At 44.9% G+C, this 15,124-nt stretch overlaps 1 protein-coding gene across 2 annotated transcripts; it reads left to right on the top strand.

The window, feature by feature from the left end:
* Positions 1–279: 279 nt before the first annotated feature.
* Positions 280–14,832, top strand: LOC134032477 (long-chain-fatty-acid--CoA ligase 1-like). 2 transcript variants are annotated; one of them, XM_062476453.1, is made up of 19 exons: positions 280–352; positions 3,299–3,618; positions 3,899–4,007; positions 4,179–4,345; positions 4,632–4,731; positions 4,914–5,089; positions 5,263–5,295; positions 5,382–5,433; positions 5,522–5,595; positions 11,802–11,879; positions 12,026–12,160; positions 12,287–12,421; positions 12,535–12,630; positions 12,711–12,783; positions 12,858–12,946; positions 13,226–13,342; positions 13,454–13,702; positions 13,852–13,923; positions 14,060–14,832. In XM_062476453.1, exons 2-19 carry the CDS (start codon positions 3,424–3,426, stop codon positions 14,198–14,200), a joined length of 2,091 nt encoding a protein of 696 aa, XP_062332437.1. In that variant the 5' UTR covers positions 280–352; positions 3,299–3,423; the 3' UTR covers positions 14,201–14,832. The 2 variants fall into 2 exon arrangements, with proteins under 2 accessions (XP_062332437.1, XP_062332438.1); XM_062476454.1 differs by lacking the exons at positions 280–352; positions 11,802–11,879 and adding an exon at positions 5,818–5,895 and having other exon boundaries at positions 3,325–3,618.
* The last annotated feature ends 292 nt before the right edge of the window (positions 14,833–15,124 follow it).

Raw genomic sequence — 15,124 nt, forward strand, 5'->3', positions numbered from 1 at the left:
AGGTATTACAAGTACAGGTAACAAAATGTTGGTGTGTAACCCGATGATAAACAAATCCGAGATATAGGCCTAAATAGCAGACCTCGGAAATAATAATTGCGATCCTGGTCGGTCGAAGTTCAGTGCGGACAGTACACTATGTACATCGTATAATATGCAACCAGAAATAATACTCTGGTTACGTCTACCAATAGGAAGTGCCTTTACAAAAGGGTTTGAGCCAGTTACACGTAACTCCCTTTCTGATTAGTCCAAAAACCTCATTCAACAAGTCGGGTGTACAACTCAGGTGTAGAGTCTACCCTCAGTTCTACGCATAACGCATGGTCTATAACCCTTGCACACGGCACAGGTTGGTGGGAATTTTGGAAATGTCCAACCGTATACATTGTAGCTTATATTCTGCTTTCAGTTTATATTGAATATGTTATGTTTACTACTTCTAACTTTATGGAGATATATCCTAATAATATGTTCAGTGAACTGCTCCATGTTGCACTGGTGTCACTAGTGTGATTGGTGTGAATGAAACGGCACGAGCTTTCATGCAAAACTGTATTGCATTAATAATTAGTTATTACTTATCGGAATAACAGTTATATATTTGTTTGTGTGTCGTCATTATGTTTGTGTAACTGTGTGTATCCCTGTAAATTGCTTAACGTCCAGCAACTGAGCCACGTCGCGGCAAGTTGTACCTCAGCGTTGTGAATTTTCATTTGCGAGAGTTTCAGTAAGAGATGGATATATCCAGGCTATAGCCTGCAATCTTTAGGCTATACTAATATGCACAGTCAATACATTGTAAAAGTTTATCGTGTGTCAGTGACGCTTGCAACCCTGGAGGTATTATCTCTAAAGCCCCCAGCAGAAGGGGGCTTCTGCCCCTTCTGGCTGCAGGTTTTGAGGTGAAAGGTGAAATTCTCTGATTGGATGCTGAAACATGGCCCCACCCAGCTTTCTCTTTAACTTCCCTCTAATCCTGTCTTCTGTGACACCAACAGACTCAACACACTTACCCAGAGAAGCACACATGTATACAAGCAGGCACACATTAACACACATGTGTATGAAAGCGCTTGTTGCATGGTGTTTTGTGACCTCACACACTACACCAGGCTCCTGTGTCCTGGGGGAGGGAGAGGAAGGTGTAGATGTGGACGGAGAGAGGGCTGGGAGGATAGGAGGTGTAGAGGGCCACGCAGTCATGCAGAGCAGGTAAATGAGTGGTCAAAAACATCAGCATGAAAACAGGTTGTAGATTAAACCGTCTCCCTGTCTGTTATAACACACACATGCACATGCACACACTTCAGTGCAAGCTAAGATATGTCATGGCTGTAATGGCAGTGTGGGAGTATAGCTCTCCTCCTACCAATGTACATAGCGGTGATTGAATCGCAGAAACTAATGTAATCACCTCCCAAGTTAAGCAACTTCAGGCTGATTGATCAGCCTATTTGTCAATACCCCCCCCCCCCCCCCACCTGCCTACTGACATCTTCCACTCAGCAGTTGACTGCACATTTACACCGCAGCCTGCTGACCAATGACAGACGTGTGCTCCGCATGGGTGGTTCCGTGCGACCTTTGATTGGATGCGGAGGTTGCACATCAGGCAGGTCTGCTGGATCCAAATGTCCTGTTGCTTCTCTGTCTGTGACCATTGATACAAACACTCAAACACACATATGTCTAGGAGGACTTCTGGCTCACAGTGGTTTGGATTGGGTAACTACTTTTGTTTTCGTCTACTGTATTTGTGGTACTTCACAGTTGTGCGTTTATGTTTTGTGTTGGACTGCATGTGTGTAGTTTGTAGACTGAAGGGAGTCAGATGTTTACTGGTTCAACAATGTAACGTTGAATTAGAGAGACGTTAGCTGTCTATTCTCTCTGGGCTCCTAGACAGTGAACTGTCATTAACCCTTGTGTTATCTTCGGGTCGTTCTGACCCATCAGTCATTGTGACCCACCGTCGTATTGCGACAACTTTACCGCATACAAAAACAAAGTGAAGCATTTTCTTTTAACCGTTGGGCTGTCTCAGACCCCCCACATTGCGAAGGTTAAAAGAAAATTATTTTTATTTGTTTTTGTATTGGGTAAAATTGGGTAAACACAACGATGGTTCGTTATGAACCTTTGGGTCATGTGACCCGAAGGCAGCACGAGGGTTAAGGAGATGGAGAGCATTCCTCTAATCTTCCTTCTCAGCTGATTTGACTTGGTTCAGGCTTTGTGTTATGGTGTGCACAGAAGGTGGTTCAAGTTGGTGTGTAGGTTAGGGTGAGTGTGTTCTGGGCCAGCATCATGTGATCCAGTCTTCCTCCTCAGATCTGCAGGCAGAAGGAAGCAACCCACTGCTGGGGCTCTGAGGCGGGTGAGAAGGGAGGTTGGATGAGTGGTTAGGGAAAGGAATGGAGGTTCGGGGTAAATTTGTAAAAGTGTAATAAAGGAGTGGAGGGGGGTTTCAAGATAAAGAAATGGTTCTGATGCAATCACGTCCCCTGACCATTGATTTAGCAAGATGATGAGTCGACAGTCAGTGATAGGGTTCTAGAACGGTCTCCTGGTTCAGTTTCTAGGAAACCTGTCCCCAGTCCCTCTCCAGGTGAGCTGCACCAGGTAGGTCAGGGACAGAAGGGTGCTGTGAGGGTGCGAAGACAATTCTGGTTTCCAGGTCAAGGTTTGAGGATGGAGAAATGTCCTGTTGTCTGGCTCTCAGGGTGGGTAGGACTTTCAAGTAGGGATCCTGGCCAGAGAAGTTGCAGCATCTGGATCTGAGTTGACATGACAACGGTAAAAGCTGTGTACGCCACCTGCTAGATAAACAAACACAAAGAAATTCTAACGGACCTGAGAATGCAGAGTATAGAATTGTTCCTTTGTCACCCCTGTTATTAACGGAGACAGAAATACAGGTTTTGCTATGTGGCTGTGTCTAGCGTTAATCTGTTAAATGCAGTGTAATGTGATTCAGCCCGGACACGAAAGCTGGTTTCTCCAGCAGAGATAGCCTGGATCACTGTGACCCTGGATCAGCTCTCTCTGACCCTGAGATTATTTTACTCTTAGCCGGTACGTTATCAGTACAGGAGTCATGGCAACCACAGATTGCTTACCTCTCTGTCTTTTTTCTCTCTCTCTTTTTCTCAGAAAGAAATATTGTCAAAATGACAGTGACAGCGGTGTGTTTTTGTGTGTCCGGGGTTAGACTTAAGGTTAACTAACCCTGTCCGCACGCAGTGTGTCAAGTGCTGATGTCAAATTTTTACCCTCTCTCCCTTCTCCACAGCCTCTCCCGAGACGGTGTTTAGCTCTTGTGTCCTGCGCCTCCCCACACACACACACACACACACACCTGTGACCCAGTCGGTTCCCCAGCCCCCCTGCTCCCGCCCCCCACTCCACAGAGCCAGGATGCTGAGCCTAGAGCTGGGCCGCCAGATGCGTGTGCCAGAGCTGGAGGAGGTTCACAGCTTCCTGAAGAGCCTCTCCACCAGGACTCTGGTGGGCGTGGCTGGCGTGGCAGCCCTCACCACCTATTGGCTGGCCACCAGGCCCCGCCCACTCAAACCTCCATGCGACCTCAACATGCAGTCTTCCCTGGTCCAGGTGTGTTGCGCTTGTCATGTTTTAACCCTGTGTGTGTTTCTCTCTGCTGAGGATGTCTGTCAGGGGCGGGGGGGGGGCAGTTCTTGGGTTCAAATCCGGCTCGGGGTCATTTCTGCACGTCTTCCCCTTTCTCTCTTCCCTACATGTTCTGTCAGTCTCAACTGTCTTTGTCAAATAAAGGCAAGAAAAAGGCCAACAAATGCCTTGACAGACACCATAAGATACCTGACAGGAAGCTGGGCTGCAGGCAGTCTGAGTGACATTGGTTTTATCCAATCAGGGCGAAGAGTTTGCCCGGCAGTCAGTGTTGGTGAACAGTCCCATGACTTATTATTACGAGGACGCCAAGACCATGTACGAGTTCTTCCTAAGAGGAGCGCGGGTATCTAGTGAGTATCCAAACCTGTAGAACCATCAGAACCATCATCAAAACCAAACTATCTTTGCTAGAACCGTTTGGAGACCTTTGAACATCTTTGTGGTTTTGTGTATATTGGCCCTGTGTGTATGTATCGTGTTGTATTATTTTCACTGTGTCTCTGTGTGTTTTTGTCTACCAGACAACGGGCCGTGTCTGGGCTCCAGGAAGCACAAGCAGCCGTATGATTGGCTGTCGTACGGCGAGGTGGCGGCACGTGCCGAGGCGTTGGGGTCAGCGCTGCTCCACAGGGGTCACTCTGCCTCCTCTGACCATTACATTGGCATCTTCTCCCAGAACAGACCGGAGGTCATTTTATATATACACACACACACACAAACACACACACACACACACAAATACACACATACAGATACAACAACAACAAACAACAACAAATGTTATAAATCACATTTAAAAACAACCCACGTTGACCAAAGTGCTATACAGACATGACTAAAAATACATACATAAATAAAGAAAACACCTCATAAACAAGAAGGCACACATACAAACGTGTTTATATGAAGATTGAATACTGAAACAAGTGTTGCCAGTATGATTAGTAAACTTACGTGTTTGTGTGTTTTGTCAGTGGACCATCTCAGAGCTGGCCTGCTACACCTACTCTCTGGTGTCTGTTCCTCTCTATGACACTCTGGGCACTGAGGCCATCGCCTACATCATCGACAAGGGTAGGTCACCATCACCACGACCACATGCTTTGAACTCATCTTTCTGTAAATTAATTATTTAGTGAATTCCTATTCAACTGGACATATGTGTGTGTGTGTGTATGTCTGTGCATGTGTGTGTGTGTGTGTGTGTGTGTGGGGGGGGGGGGTGTATGTGTGTGAATGTATGTGTGTGCATGCAGCCTCCATCTCTACTATTGTGTGTGACGTGCCAGAGAAAGTCTCTCTTGTGTTGGAGTGTATGAGAGGAAGAGAGCACAGCATCAGAACCATCGTCCTGGTGGACAGACTGGACCCAGAGCTGGTTGCCCGAGGCCTTGAGGCTGATATACAGATCCTCAGCCTGGCAGACATGGAGGTGAGGAGCTGGGGCTGGGACTGGGGCTGGGGGTGGTGCTGGTGCTGGGGCCAGGGCCAGGGAAGGTATCTGAGACTGGGGTAGAAGGCTGTGGTAGAGGGTACACAATGGGCAGGACCAGTTGCTGGTTCTTCCTGTGATCTGTTACATCCTCCTCTGTTTTTTTCTTCTAGGTGATTGGCAGGGCCCACCACCAACAGCCACGGGTCGGTAAACAAACCCCTCAATCCTGATTGGATGACGTTGGCTTGTGATTTGTTTAAACCCTGCTCCTTGTGTCTCTGACCCCCAGCCCCCCAGACCTGAGGACATGGCAGTAATCTGTTTCACCAGCGGAACCACAGGTGTGTGTGTGTGTGTATGTGTGTGTCAGAGAGAGCTGTGTCTGTGTCTAGACTTCTGACCTGCAATATGTTTATGTATCTTCTTTAGGAAACCCAAAGGGAGCTATGCTGACTCATGGAAATGTTGTTGCCAACTGCTCGGCCTTCATCAAGATCACTCAGGTATGTGTTTATATGCAGATAAGGATGTTGGCAGTATCAACACCCATGTCAGCTGCTAGGGATTTCTGGCCGGCTGGCTGGCTGGCTGGCTCCTACTCTCATCAGGAAACACCAAGCTGTGGTTTTCTCTCTCTGCTCACAATTTCTCCTCTAACACCACTGCCTAACACTATCTATCCTTCTCTTTTCCCACCCTTTCTTTTCCTTTTCCTTCTCCTCCAGTCTACCCTCCAAACCAGCCATGAGTATGTGCTGTTGTCTTACCTGCCTCTAGCCCACATGTTTGAGAGGGTTGTGGAGGTACTGTAATGGAAGAATTCTAGTGGCACTGTGTAGATTTGAATAGTCAAGAGATGGCGGTTTCAATAAATTTATTTTGCTTGTACAAATTAAGAACTAGAGAGGGTACAATTTCTGGGGAAATTGTAGGGTGTGCTTGCTTGCGTCGGTTGCACAGGGGTCCGTTTTTGAATGACATTTTTACAACTGATATTTCTGTATATTTTATATAAAAATGCATACTTATTATTTATAAAGATGACATAGATTTAAAAGCATTTTTTTTTTGCTGCTCATTTACAACTGAAAATACGAGTGAAGTGTAGAATGAAATAGATGTCTTCTCATTTCCCCTGCAAGAGGCAGCCTCATCGTTGAAACAAAACGAATAAATTGGGCAGACCGGTGTAAAATTTGACCTAATCTCTATGACTTAAACGTCATTTTAAGTTTTTCCCTTCTCATGATATTTTCAGGCATTTAGCCTACTCATTGCATTCATTCATTAATAAAGAACCCCCTTTGAAGATTATTCTACGACGTTACCCGGCAGTAGAAGATGGAATCGCGATTCAAACAGTACCATCTGCTAACGGAAAATATGCCCCCCAAAACGTAAATAAGCTTGACATTTATTTAGTGGAAAATCGCTCATTCATAAAAAGCTCACTGGTAGCGATCATTGTCAGTAACAACGCAAAATGCGATATAGCCCTGTGTGGAGAAGCTGCCCCGGTAAATTGTACTACTACGGCACAGTACTAGACTACTGCTGTGTTCGTCTTGGTAGCGATTGCGTTGGTTGAATTGGATTTAACGTTCCGTTGTACGGTTTAAACTGAAATTAATTATTTTCATGAACAGATTGACAACGTTTAGGCTGTGGCAATGAAGTTCAGGTTAGTAGTTAGATAGACTTTTGATTTAAGTAAGGGGAGTGCCGAACATGTTCTGTCGCCGTTTGACTTCCTACAGCTGTGTAGATGTTTTTGTAGTGTCTCGCGTAGGCTACAGCGTTGCAGTGAGCAACACTGGTTTGAAACCACAGGTAATGGTAATTTCACCAACAAATCGTTTACTAATGTCAGAATAAATCCTACAACGAAAATGTATATGTGAGGAATGTTTATTTTAACGATTGAAAACAGATAACGCTACATCATAGACCACTGTAGTATGTGTTGCCCGGGCAACACAGGCTAATGCCATGATGCTAATACTTCAGTGAAATAGTAGACTACTGTTTCCGAAAGTAGATGTACTTCCTTAATAATATCATCTTATACTGTACATTACACATGACAATTGTGTGTCATATCACAAAGTAAAAGGAGTAAATAGTTATCACCCTGGCCTCTTTGCTTGTGGCGTTTCTGCAGCTGCCTTGCAGTAAAGCTATAGTTGGCCTAGCTATCCCCCAAGTTAACAGATGCGAAACGAATGTTCTGCCAAAGGTAGTCACGCGTGTTTTCGTGACGTTAGTGACGTAGTGACGTTAGTAACGTCAGTGACTGTGGCTAGCAAATTAGCCACTGTTAGCTTCACTTTTCGCCACAAAAACTTAACTTCAGCCTAAACCATGCAACGGAACGTAAATTCCAATAGAAGCAACTCAATCGCTACCAAGACGAAACTTTTGACACCTAGATTGTCTATGTAGGCCAAATATTGACTGAGTTTTAGGGGGGCGAAAATAAACAATAACTAGAAAAGGCTGTTCCTGCGAAACAGCAGTGAGAATGCTGAAAACCTGAATGGGGATAGCTGACCATGCTAAAAAAGCTGAAAATAGTGAAAATTTAGTAGAAAGTTATAAGCTGAAGCTTCAAAGCAACCGAAAGGTATTTTTGAAAGGGGCTGGAGCAGCATTCCAACAATGATTTGAAAGGATTTACCATTACTTTTAAAGGGAGAATAATTTGCACAAAAACCTTTATATTTTAAAAAGTATAAAAGTGAGAAATGAGAAAATACCCGCAAGCTGAAATGAATTTCAAAAATGTGTGAGTGACACAAAAGAGGCAGTGTGGAAGCTGAACTGCATCATCTGCATCATCTTAACAAAGCTAAGAGCTAAAATAGCCTACAATGCGGGAGAAGCTGAAAGCTGAACTGTTAAACAGAAGAAGTAGGCTAGCTAGTCGGAACAAGAATATTATCGTTTTAACAGCTGAAATTATAGTTGGGATAGTAATAGCAGTAGCAGATGTAGCCTACCATTGAGTGCGTTTACTCGGCTTTCTTAGTAGGATTCAATGTGTTGATGGAATGAAACATACAGCAGTAGAGCCGATACAGGAAGACACGGCGACACTTTGTTGCAGAAGGATGATGGTGCAAGTTTTGTCCGTGGAGCATACAACGATTAATAAAAAAGAATCATGTAGACGCGTTTATTGAGTAATCGCATAACTAATTACACATGTAAACGGAGTAATCGTATTATTGGCATAAACCGACAATTGCTAGTAATCGTGTTTCTCATGGTCAAGTAAACGTACCAATCACCTGTGTGAGAGACTGAGTGGTGCGTGTCTGTAGTTACGGTGATGGTGCAGCTATGATTGCTAACGCGCTGAGGGCAGAGAATAAGAGAAATGTAGCTAGAATCCACACCTCAAACAAGATAACCTAGACGCTAAACTGTACGTCCAATCCAAAATATAAGGATATTTTCCGAGACCCAAGACTCTGCCGAAACCAGAGATATTCTTTATATGTCTGTGCAGTCAGAAATACGGCTCTACCTGCAGTTTCAAAAACGTGTTCCTTTTGCTTTCCTGGTGCTTGTTTGTTTGGTTGCCACGGTGATGGCGCAGCTGTGATGGCTAACGAGCTAGGCAGAGAGAAAAACTAACATTTACCTAGCATCCACACCTCAAACAAGTTGACCTAGACGCAAAACTATACGTCCAATCCAAAATGTAAGGATATTTTCCGAGACCCAAGACTCTGCCGAAACCAGAGATGTCCTTTATATGTCTGTGCGGTCAGAAATACGACTCTATCGGCAGTTTCAAAATCTTGTTCCTTCTTGCTTTCTCTGACTGATTTTACTCACCTCTCCATTGAAGTTAGTGAGAGAATTTGAAAGGCTGCTCTCGCTTCAAGGCTCATAGCTGAAAATCTGTAAATGTGAGCTCTTTAGTAGTTACATTGGCTGAAAGAGGACACTTTTTCCTACATTTTAAGGTATAACTTGTTTCTGTAAATTAAACTATATGAACGTTAGAGGAATTTGTTTGACAAATTAGTTGAATATCAGAAAAAGAGCAGCAAGCAGAGTGGCACACTCTGCTTGCTGCTCATTCATAAAAATCAAGAAGGAGCAAACATTTTAATGTATTTCAAACTGTCATAATTCAAAATTGGCTGAACATTTGAAAAAGCTGAATCATTTGGGAATAGCTGAATGTCTTGTGAACATTTTAAAGGTTGAATGGTGTCTCTAGCTGAAAGTAAGCTGAAGTAGTTACGTTTGAAAGAGGAGGAAGCTTTTTAATGATTTGAAAGGATTTACCATTACTTTTAATGGGAGAATAATTTGCACAAAAACCTTAATGTCTTAAAAAGTATAAAAGTGAGAAATACCAGAAGTCATAGCCAACATCTCCTGAAGGAGCTGAACGTTTTGATACATAAATTGTAGGAATCGGTTAAAGTATGCAGAACTAGTTAACCTTTTCATGTTCCTGTTAAATTTGCCTGAAAACGCCTAAACAGCATACCCAAAGTAAATTGGAAGCTGTTCTTGAACCATTTGGAGTACATGCATGTAAATGATCTCTTTTGAAAGCTGACACTCTGAAGTTATGTCCCCTGTTGTCAGGACCCCTGTCAGTCCTTCTAGTGTTGAGTAATAGAAGCTTGAACACAAGGAAAGTGAAAATTTCTATTTCCGCCTAGATTTTGTTTTGAAAACAGAGGCCTGAAGAGGCCTAGAGGTGGTAGGTATTATCTGGAAGACTAAATTGGACCACAGGTTGAAGCCTTACCCAATTCAAATCAAAAGTCAAACATAATACCACAATATATTCATATTTGACACATGTTTTTATAAGAGTACATCCAGGAATTTTCTAAAAGGGTCTTTTGGAGACTCCAAAATGACCCTTTGTAACCAAGGTCAAGGTCAAATAAAAAGGTATTATTTTTCATAATTGTTATCTCTGGCCCATCTCTGGTACTTAGAAATATCATATATAATAGCTAAATCCCTAATTAGTAATACTGAAACACAAAAACTGAAGCATGAACACATTGGAGTGCTTTATCTGATTCCAAGGATTGGCGCACAAAGAACACTGATTCTGTCAACCATATTGCGCAATCGACTGTTATTTTGAAGGCTCCACAGACGCATACAAATGAGGTATTGGCATTTTCAGCTAGCTGTCAGCTACAAGGCTAACGAGCTAATTTCAGAGCCAGTCGAAGCCAGTTCGAGAAATTTGTTTAGAACGAGTGTGGGGGGGGGGGGGCGGGGGGGGGCAGGACGCACAGACCTAGTTGGCTTTAGAGGGCTGTCAACGGGGCATGGAAGCTCCTATTGGGTCGAACAAGGTGTCAATCAAAAGGGGAGGGTTCAACGGACATTTTGAGACCTTCATTTTGTAAATACTCCGTTGATAAATCGGAGAAAATAACACTTTTATGTGAACAAGTTGTTTCTTCCGTCGGCTAACTTGCATAATGAAACAAAGGATAATGGCTATTCATGAACGTAAAACATTGTATTTGGACGAATTACTTTACATGGTTAGATACTTTGAACCCTTGGGACTTACGCAGATCAAGTTTTGATGGCATGATTTGCACACCTGGACCTATTTGAACAACTTAGGGTGAGTACAACTTTTTTCTTTGGCATTGTTGAAGGAATGTTCACCGGAAAAAGACGTTGACTTTGCTTGCTATTGCGACTTGATCTTGAATTGGTTTATTTCAATGGAAGCACAAGAATCGTAGCTTTCCAACGATGTATAACATGTGTAGCGTCTAAAAAATATATTTTTTAGAATTTAGTGCGTCGTAACTGAGGAAGGGGGAGGCAGCATTTTTGTCTCGCGGGCGAAACAGGAGCGTAAACAGGTTAAAGGCCAAAAAACGGCGGAAGAACTAAGAAGTTGAAAAACAATAGTGAGAATGCTTAACAGCATTCTCACAATAAATATATATGTGAGAGAACAAAGGTTGTGCTCTCGCCGAAGGCTTGAGCACACCCAATTAACAAAGTACTTTGTGATCAGTCTAACGAAGGAGGTGCTAGCCACAGGTCGTTCGCCAGAGTGATGAAGAACAACCCTAAAACCCTGCCTTATATAAACTTTAGATCAAATGGTTCTTCTGATGGTCAATCCATCAATGGAACGAACTCTGTGATTGGTCAGCACTGCTCAGTGACAGTTTGACTCCATACCAAGTGTCCCACAGTTCTTTGATGTGGCATCTCTCCCCAAACCAGTAGATAGTAAAACCACAGGAGTTCACCAGTCAAATGGTCAACTGTCCTTTGTGTGGGCAACTTCAAACAAGTATTTAATTAACCCCACCCATGCAACAGGAAGGGTCAGAGCAGCTTGATCAGTTCATCTGTCTTAAACTGCTCCCTCAGATCACAATAACAATACAGTTGAATCCACATTGTCTCCAGACCAGCTGTCTCATCCTCCCCAGGTGTCATAAACTGCAAATGGCATCTCTACCAAATGTTGATTCAACATTCACTGTATCAAACTTCTTAACCAACTTTTAAACACATTCCTCATATATAAAACACACACATTATAACTGTATTCCAAAATTTCCACCACAGTACACACACACAATAACATTATCCCCCCTCTCCCCTGTGTGTCTCCTGTCATGTGTTCCGTGGGGTTTCGTGTTGTGTGTTGTGTGTGTTTGTTCTGTTGCCGCTTCTCTAGGCTATCTGCATAATAGACCACACTGATGTTCACATCTCCTACCTGCCCCTGGCCCACATGTTTGAGAGAGTAGTCCAGGTACGTTTCTGATCCACCTGCTCCTACCCTACTTCTGCTTACACTGGTTACCCTCTGCTGATACCTCCCTGCTGTTACCCCCCTCTGCTTTTACCACCCTGCTGTTCATCCTACTGCCCCCCCCCTCCCCTCCTTCCCCTCTTCAGGGCGTAATGCTGGTCCACGGGGCGAGGATCGGCTTCTTCCAAGGCGACATCCGGGGTCTGATGGATGACATGACCACCCTCCGGCCCACCATCTTCCCTGTGGTGCCCCGGCTCCTCAACCGGATGGTTGACAAGGTGACCTCACCCTGACCCCAGACCCTTGAAGCCTGACCCTACATTGGTGACTACGCTATTTTTGATTTGTAGACACAGGTTATCAACAGTATCTGCTCTGCCTGTTGTGTGTGTGTGTGTGTATAGATATATGGTCAAGCCAACACATCTCTGAAGCGCTGGCTGTTGGGTTTCGCCTACCGGAGGAAGGAGGCGGAGCTAAAGCGGGGCATTGTCCGAAAAGACAGCCTATGGGATTGCCTCATCTTCAGTAAGGTCCAGGTGAGCCCTTCCTGTCAACGCCAATAGCTTCCGACTCCCCTAGTGACAGTATTACTAAAACCGGTGTGTTCTCCCAGTTCTACAGCCTGCTGTCTATCTGTCTCCCCCTGCAGGCGACCCTTGGTGGCCGCGTGCGCATGATGATCACTGGTGCTGCCCCTGTCTCCCCCACCGTCCTCACCTTCCTCCGCGCTGTGCTCGGCTGCCAGGTCAGACAACACTAAGCATGCTGGGATACGTACATCTGGCCTGCTCTGACTGATCCTGACACCCTGTTCTCTCCCCACAGTTCTATGAAGGATACGGTCAGACGGAGTGTACTGCTGGCTGCACACTGACCATGCCTGGAGACTGGACAGCAGGTAACACACACACACAAAGGCACACACACACACAAACATACACACTGTTGCCTAATATGTGTGTGTGTCTCCAGGACATGTCGGTGCTCCTCTTCCTTGTAACTCTATCAAGCTGGTAGATGTGGCAGAGATGAACTACCTGGCTGCTAACGGGGAAGGAGAGGTGAGGCACACGTTGGCAGGCTGGTTCACTGGCAGGCTGGTTCACTGGCAAGCTGGTTCACTGGCAGGCTGGTTCACTGGCAGTCTGGTTCACTGATATGCTTGTTCACTGACAGGTTGGTTCACTGGCAGGCTGGTTTAGTAGCAGCCTGGGTCACTGACAGCCTGGTTTACTGTCAGTCTGGCATACTGCAATAAAGTTTTCCTTGGCTGATACAACAGTACATTGTCAGCATCCTATCTGTGATGTTGTAACAGTTGAGTGTGTGTGTGTGTCCAGGTGTGTGTGAAAGGGCCCAATGTGTTCCTGGGTTATCTTAAAGACCCAGAGAAGACTGAAGAGACTATTGACGCAGACGGCTGGGTCCACACTGGAGACATTGGGAAATGGCAACCGGTCAGTCCTGCTTTCTGACACACCACCATCAGAAACACACCACCACACTGTTAAACACAAATCTGACATATCCGTGTGTGTGTCTGTGTGTGTGTGTGTGTGTGTGTGTAGAATGGCACGTTGAAGATAGTGGACAGAAAAAAGCACATCTTTAAGCTTGCTCAGGGGGAATACATTGCTCCGGAGAAAATAGAGAATGTGTATGTCCAGTCTGACACGCTCGCCCAGGTGTTTGTCCATGGAGACAGCCTGCAGGCCTTTTTGGTCGCCATTGTGGTGCCCGATCCTGACTTCCTGCCTGGCTGGGCCAAGAAGAAGGGCCTGGAGGGAGAGGGATACCTGGGTCTCTGCAGCCGCAAGGTACTAAACCTGACCTCTGACCCTTGAACCTTGCTTACAGGAACCCTAAACCATAATCCCTAACATATGGGGTATTTCGTCCTCACATCACAGTGTTTGTCTTTCTTTCTTCCTGCTCTGCTCTTCCTCACTGCCGCCGTTTTCCACAGGAAGTGAAGGCGGCCATCTTGCAAGACATGTTGAAACTGGGCAAAGAAGGAGGTCTAAAGTCGTTTGAACAGGTAGGATCATACAACACTGCCAGGGATCATTGACCACCCTGTAATAAACACTACATGTGTTCAATGTTACTTGTACGTGTGTTTGATACAATGCGTTATCGAAGTGTGCTTGAGTCTTTGTGGGTGTGTGTTCCAGGTGAAGGACATTGCAATACATACAGAGATGTTCTCCGTCCAGAACGGCCTCCTCACCCCCACCCTGAAGTCCAAGAGAACGGAGCTAAGGAACTGCTTCCGAGAGCAGATCGACCTGCTGTATTCGTCTAACAAGATGTGACCTGGGGGAGGTGTGCGAAGAGGAGCAGGAGGAGGAAGTGGAAGTAGAGGAGAAAGAGGGGGGGGAAAGGAAGCAGGAAGAAAAGGAGGAGGAGAAAACAAAAGGGATATATAAAGGGAAGATGAACTGTGGAATTGTGCTGTAACTAAGGACTGATCATTTGACAATACCATGCCTTCCTTGTTCTCCAATACAGAACTACCAACATGGGGGTCAATGATTTATAAACTGAATTATAAACATGGCCGCTGGTCTCAGGAACGTCTCCAAATGCACATTGCCCTTAGGGTTGTCTTAAGCTTGTCTTACTGCGACATTCCTAAGCCATGATAACTCAGTCTTACTGTGACACCTTAGCCAGTGTCTCCCTCATCGGGTTTAATGGAAGTTTAGATGGGAAGAGCAGCTGGAGTTGTGTGTTAAGGTGTGGTCCTGGGGTCCAAACCCAGAAAGTTATTAGGTCTTAACACTGAGCTTAGCCAGGAGGCCATGTATCACGACCCAACTGTGAATCAATGTGTTCAGGGAAGTCTGCTTGAGGCTAAACAGTATGTGATGCAGCTTACAGTAGGCACATACTGGAATTATAATCATCTCTGGAACTTATGCATGTTGAGGCATCAACAGAATTAATGGGGTTATCCATGTGGGAGGGAGGGAGGGAGGGAGGGAGGGAGGGAGGGAGGGAGGGAGGGAGGGAGGGAGGGAAAGGTGCTGTTTTAAAGAATGGGAACCAGGCCAAGGACAGACAGATGCCAGCCTGATCACTTGTAATTGGAGATTTTAACAATAGGTAGCCTATATGTTAATGTTAGGTAGCCTAATTTATTTGTCACGGTTCTAATGAAGGATAGCTGAAGTTTGAATATCATATAGTATAGTAGTGCAGAAAATCGACATTACAAAATGTCAATGAACAATTTC

The sequence above is a fragment of the Osmerus eperlanus genome, chromosome 13 (assembly GCF_963692335.1).
Source record: "Osmerus eperlanus chromosome 13, fOsmEpe2.1, whole genome shotgun sequence".
In the NCBI taxonomy this organism is placed as follows: Eukaryota; Metazoa; Chordata; class Actinopteri; order Osmeriformes; family Osmeridae; genus Osmerus; species Osmerus eperlanus.

Coding starts and splice junctions, on each gene's coding strand:
- LOC134032477 (XM_062476453.1), top strand. CDS start 3,424: ATGCTGAGCCTAGAGCTGGGCCGCCAGATGCGTGTGCCAGAGCTGGAG. Junction 4,732..4,913: donor CGCCTACATCATCGACAAGG/GTAGGTCACCAT, acceptor GTGTGCATGCAG/CCTCCATCTCTACTATTGTG. Junction 5,434..5,521: donor TTTCACCAGCGGAACCACAG/GTGTGTGTGTGT, acceptor TATCTTCTTTAG/GAAACCCAAAGGGAGCTATG.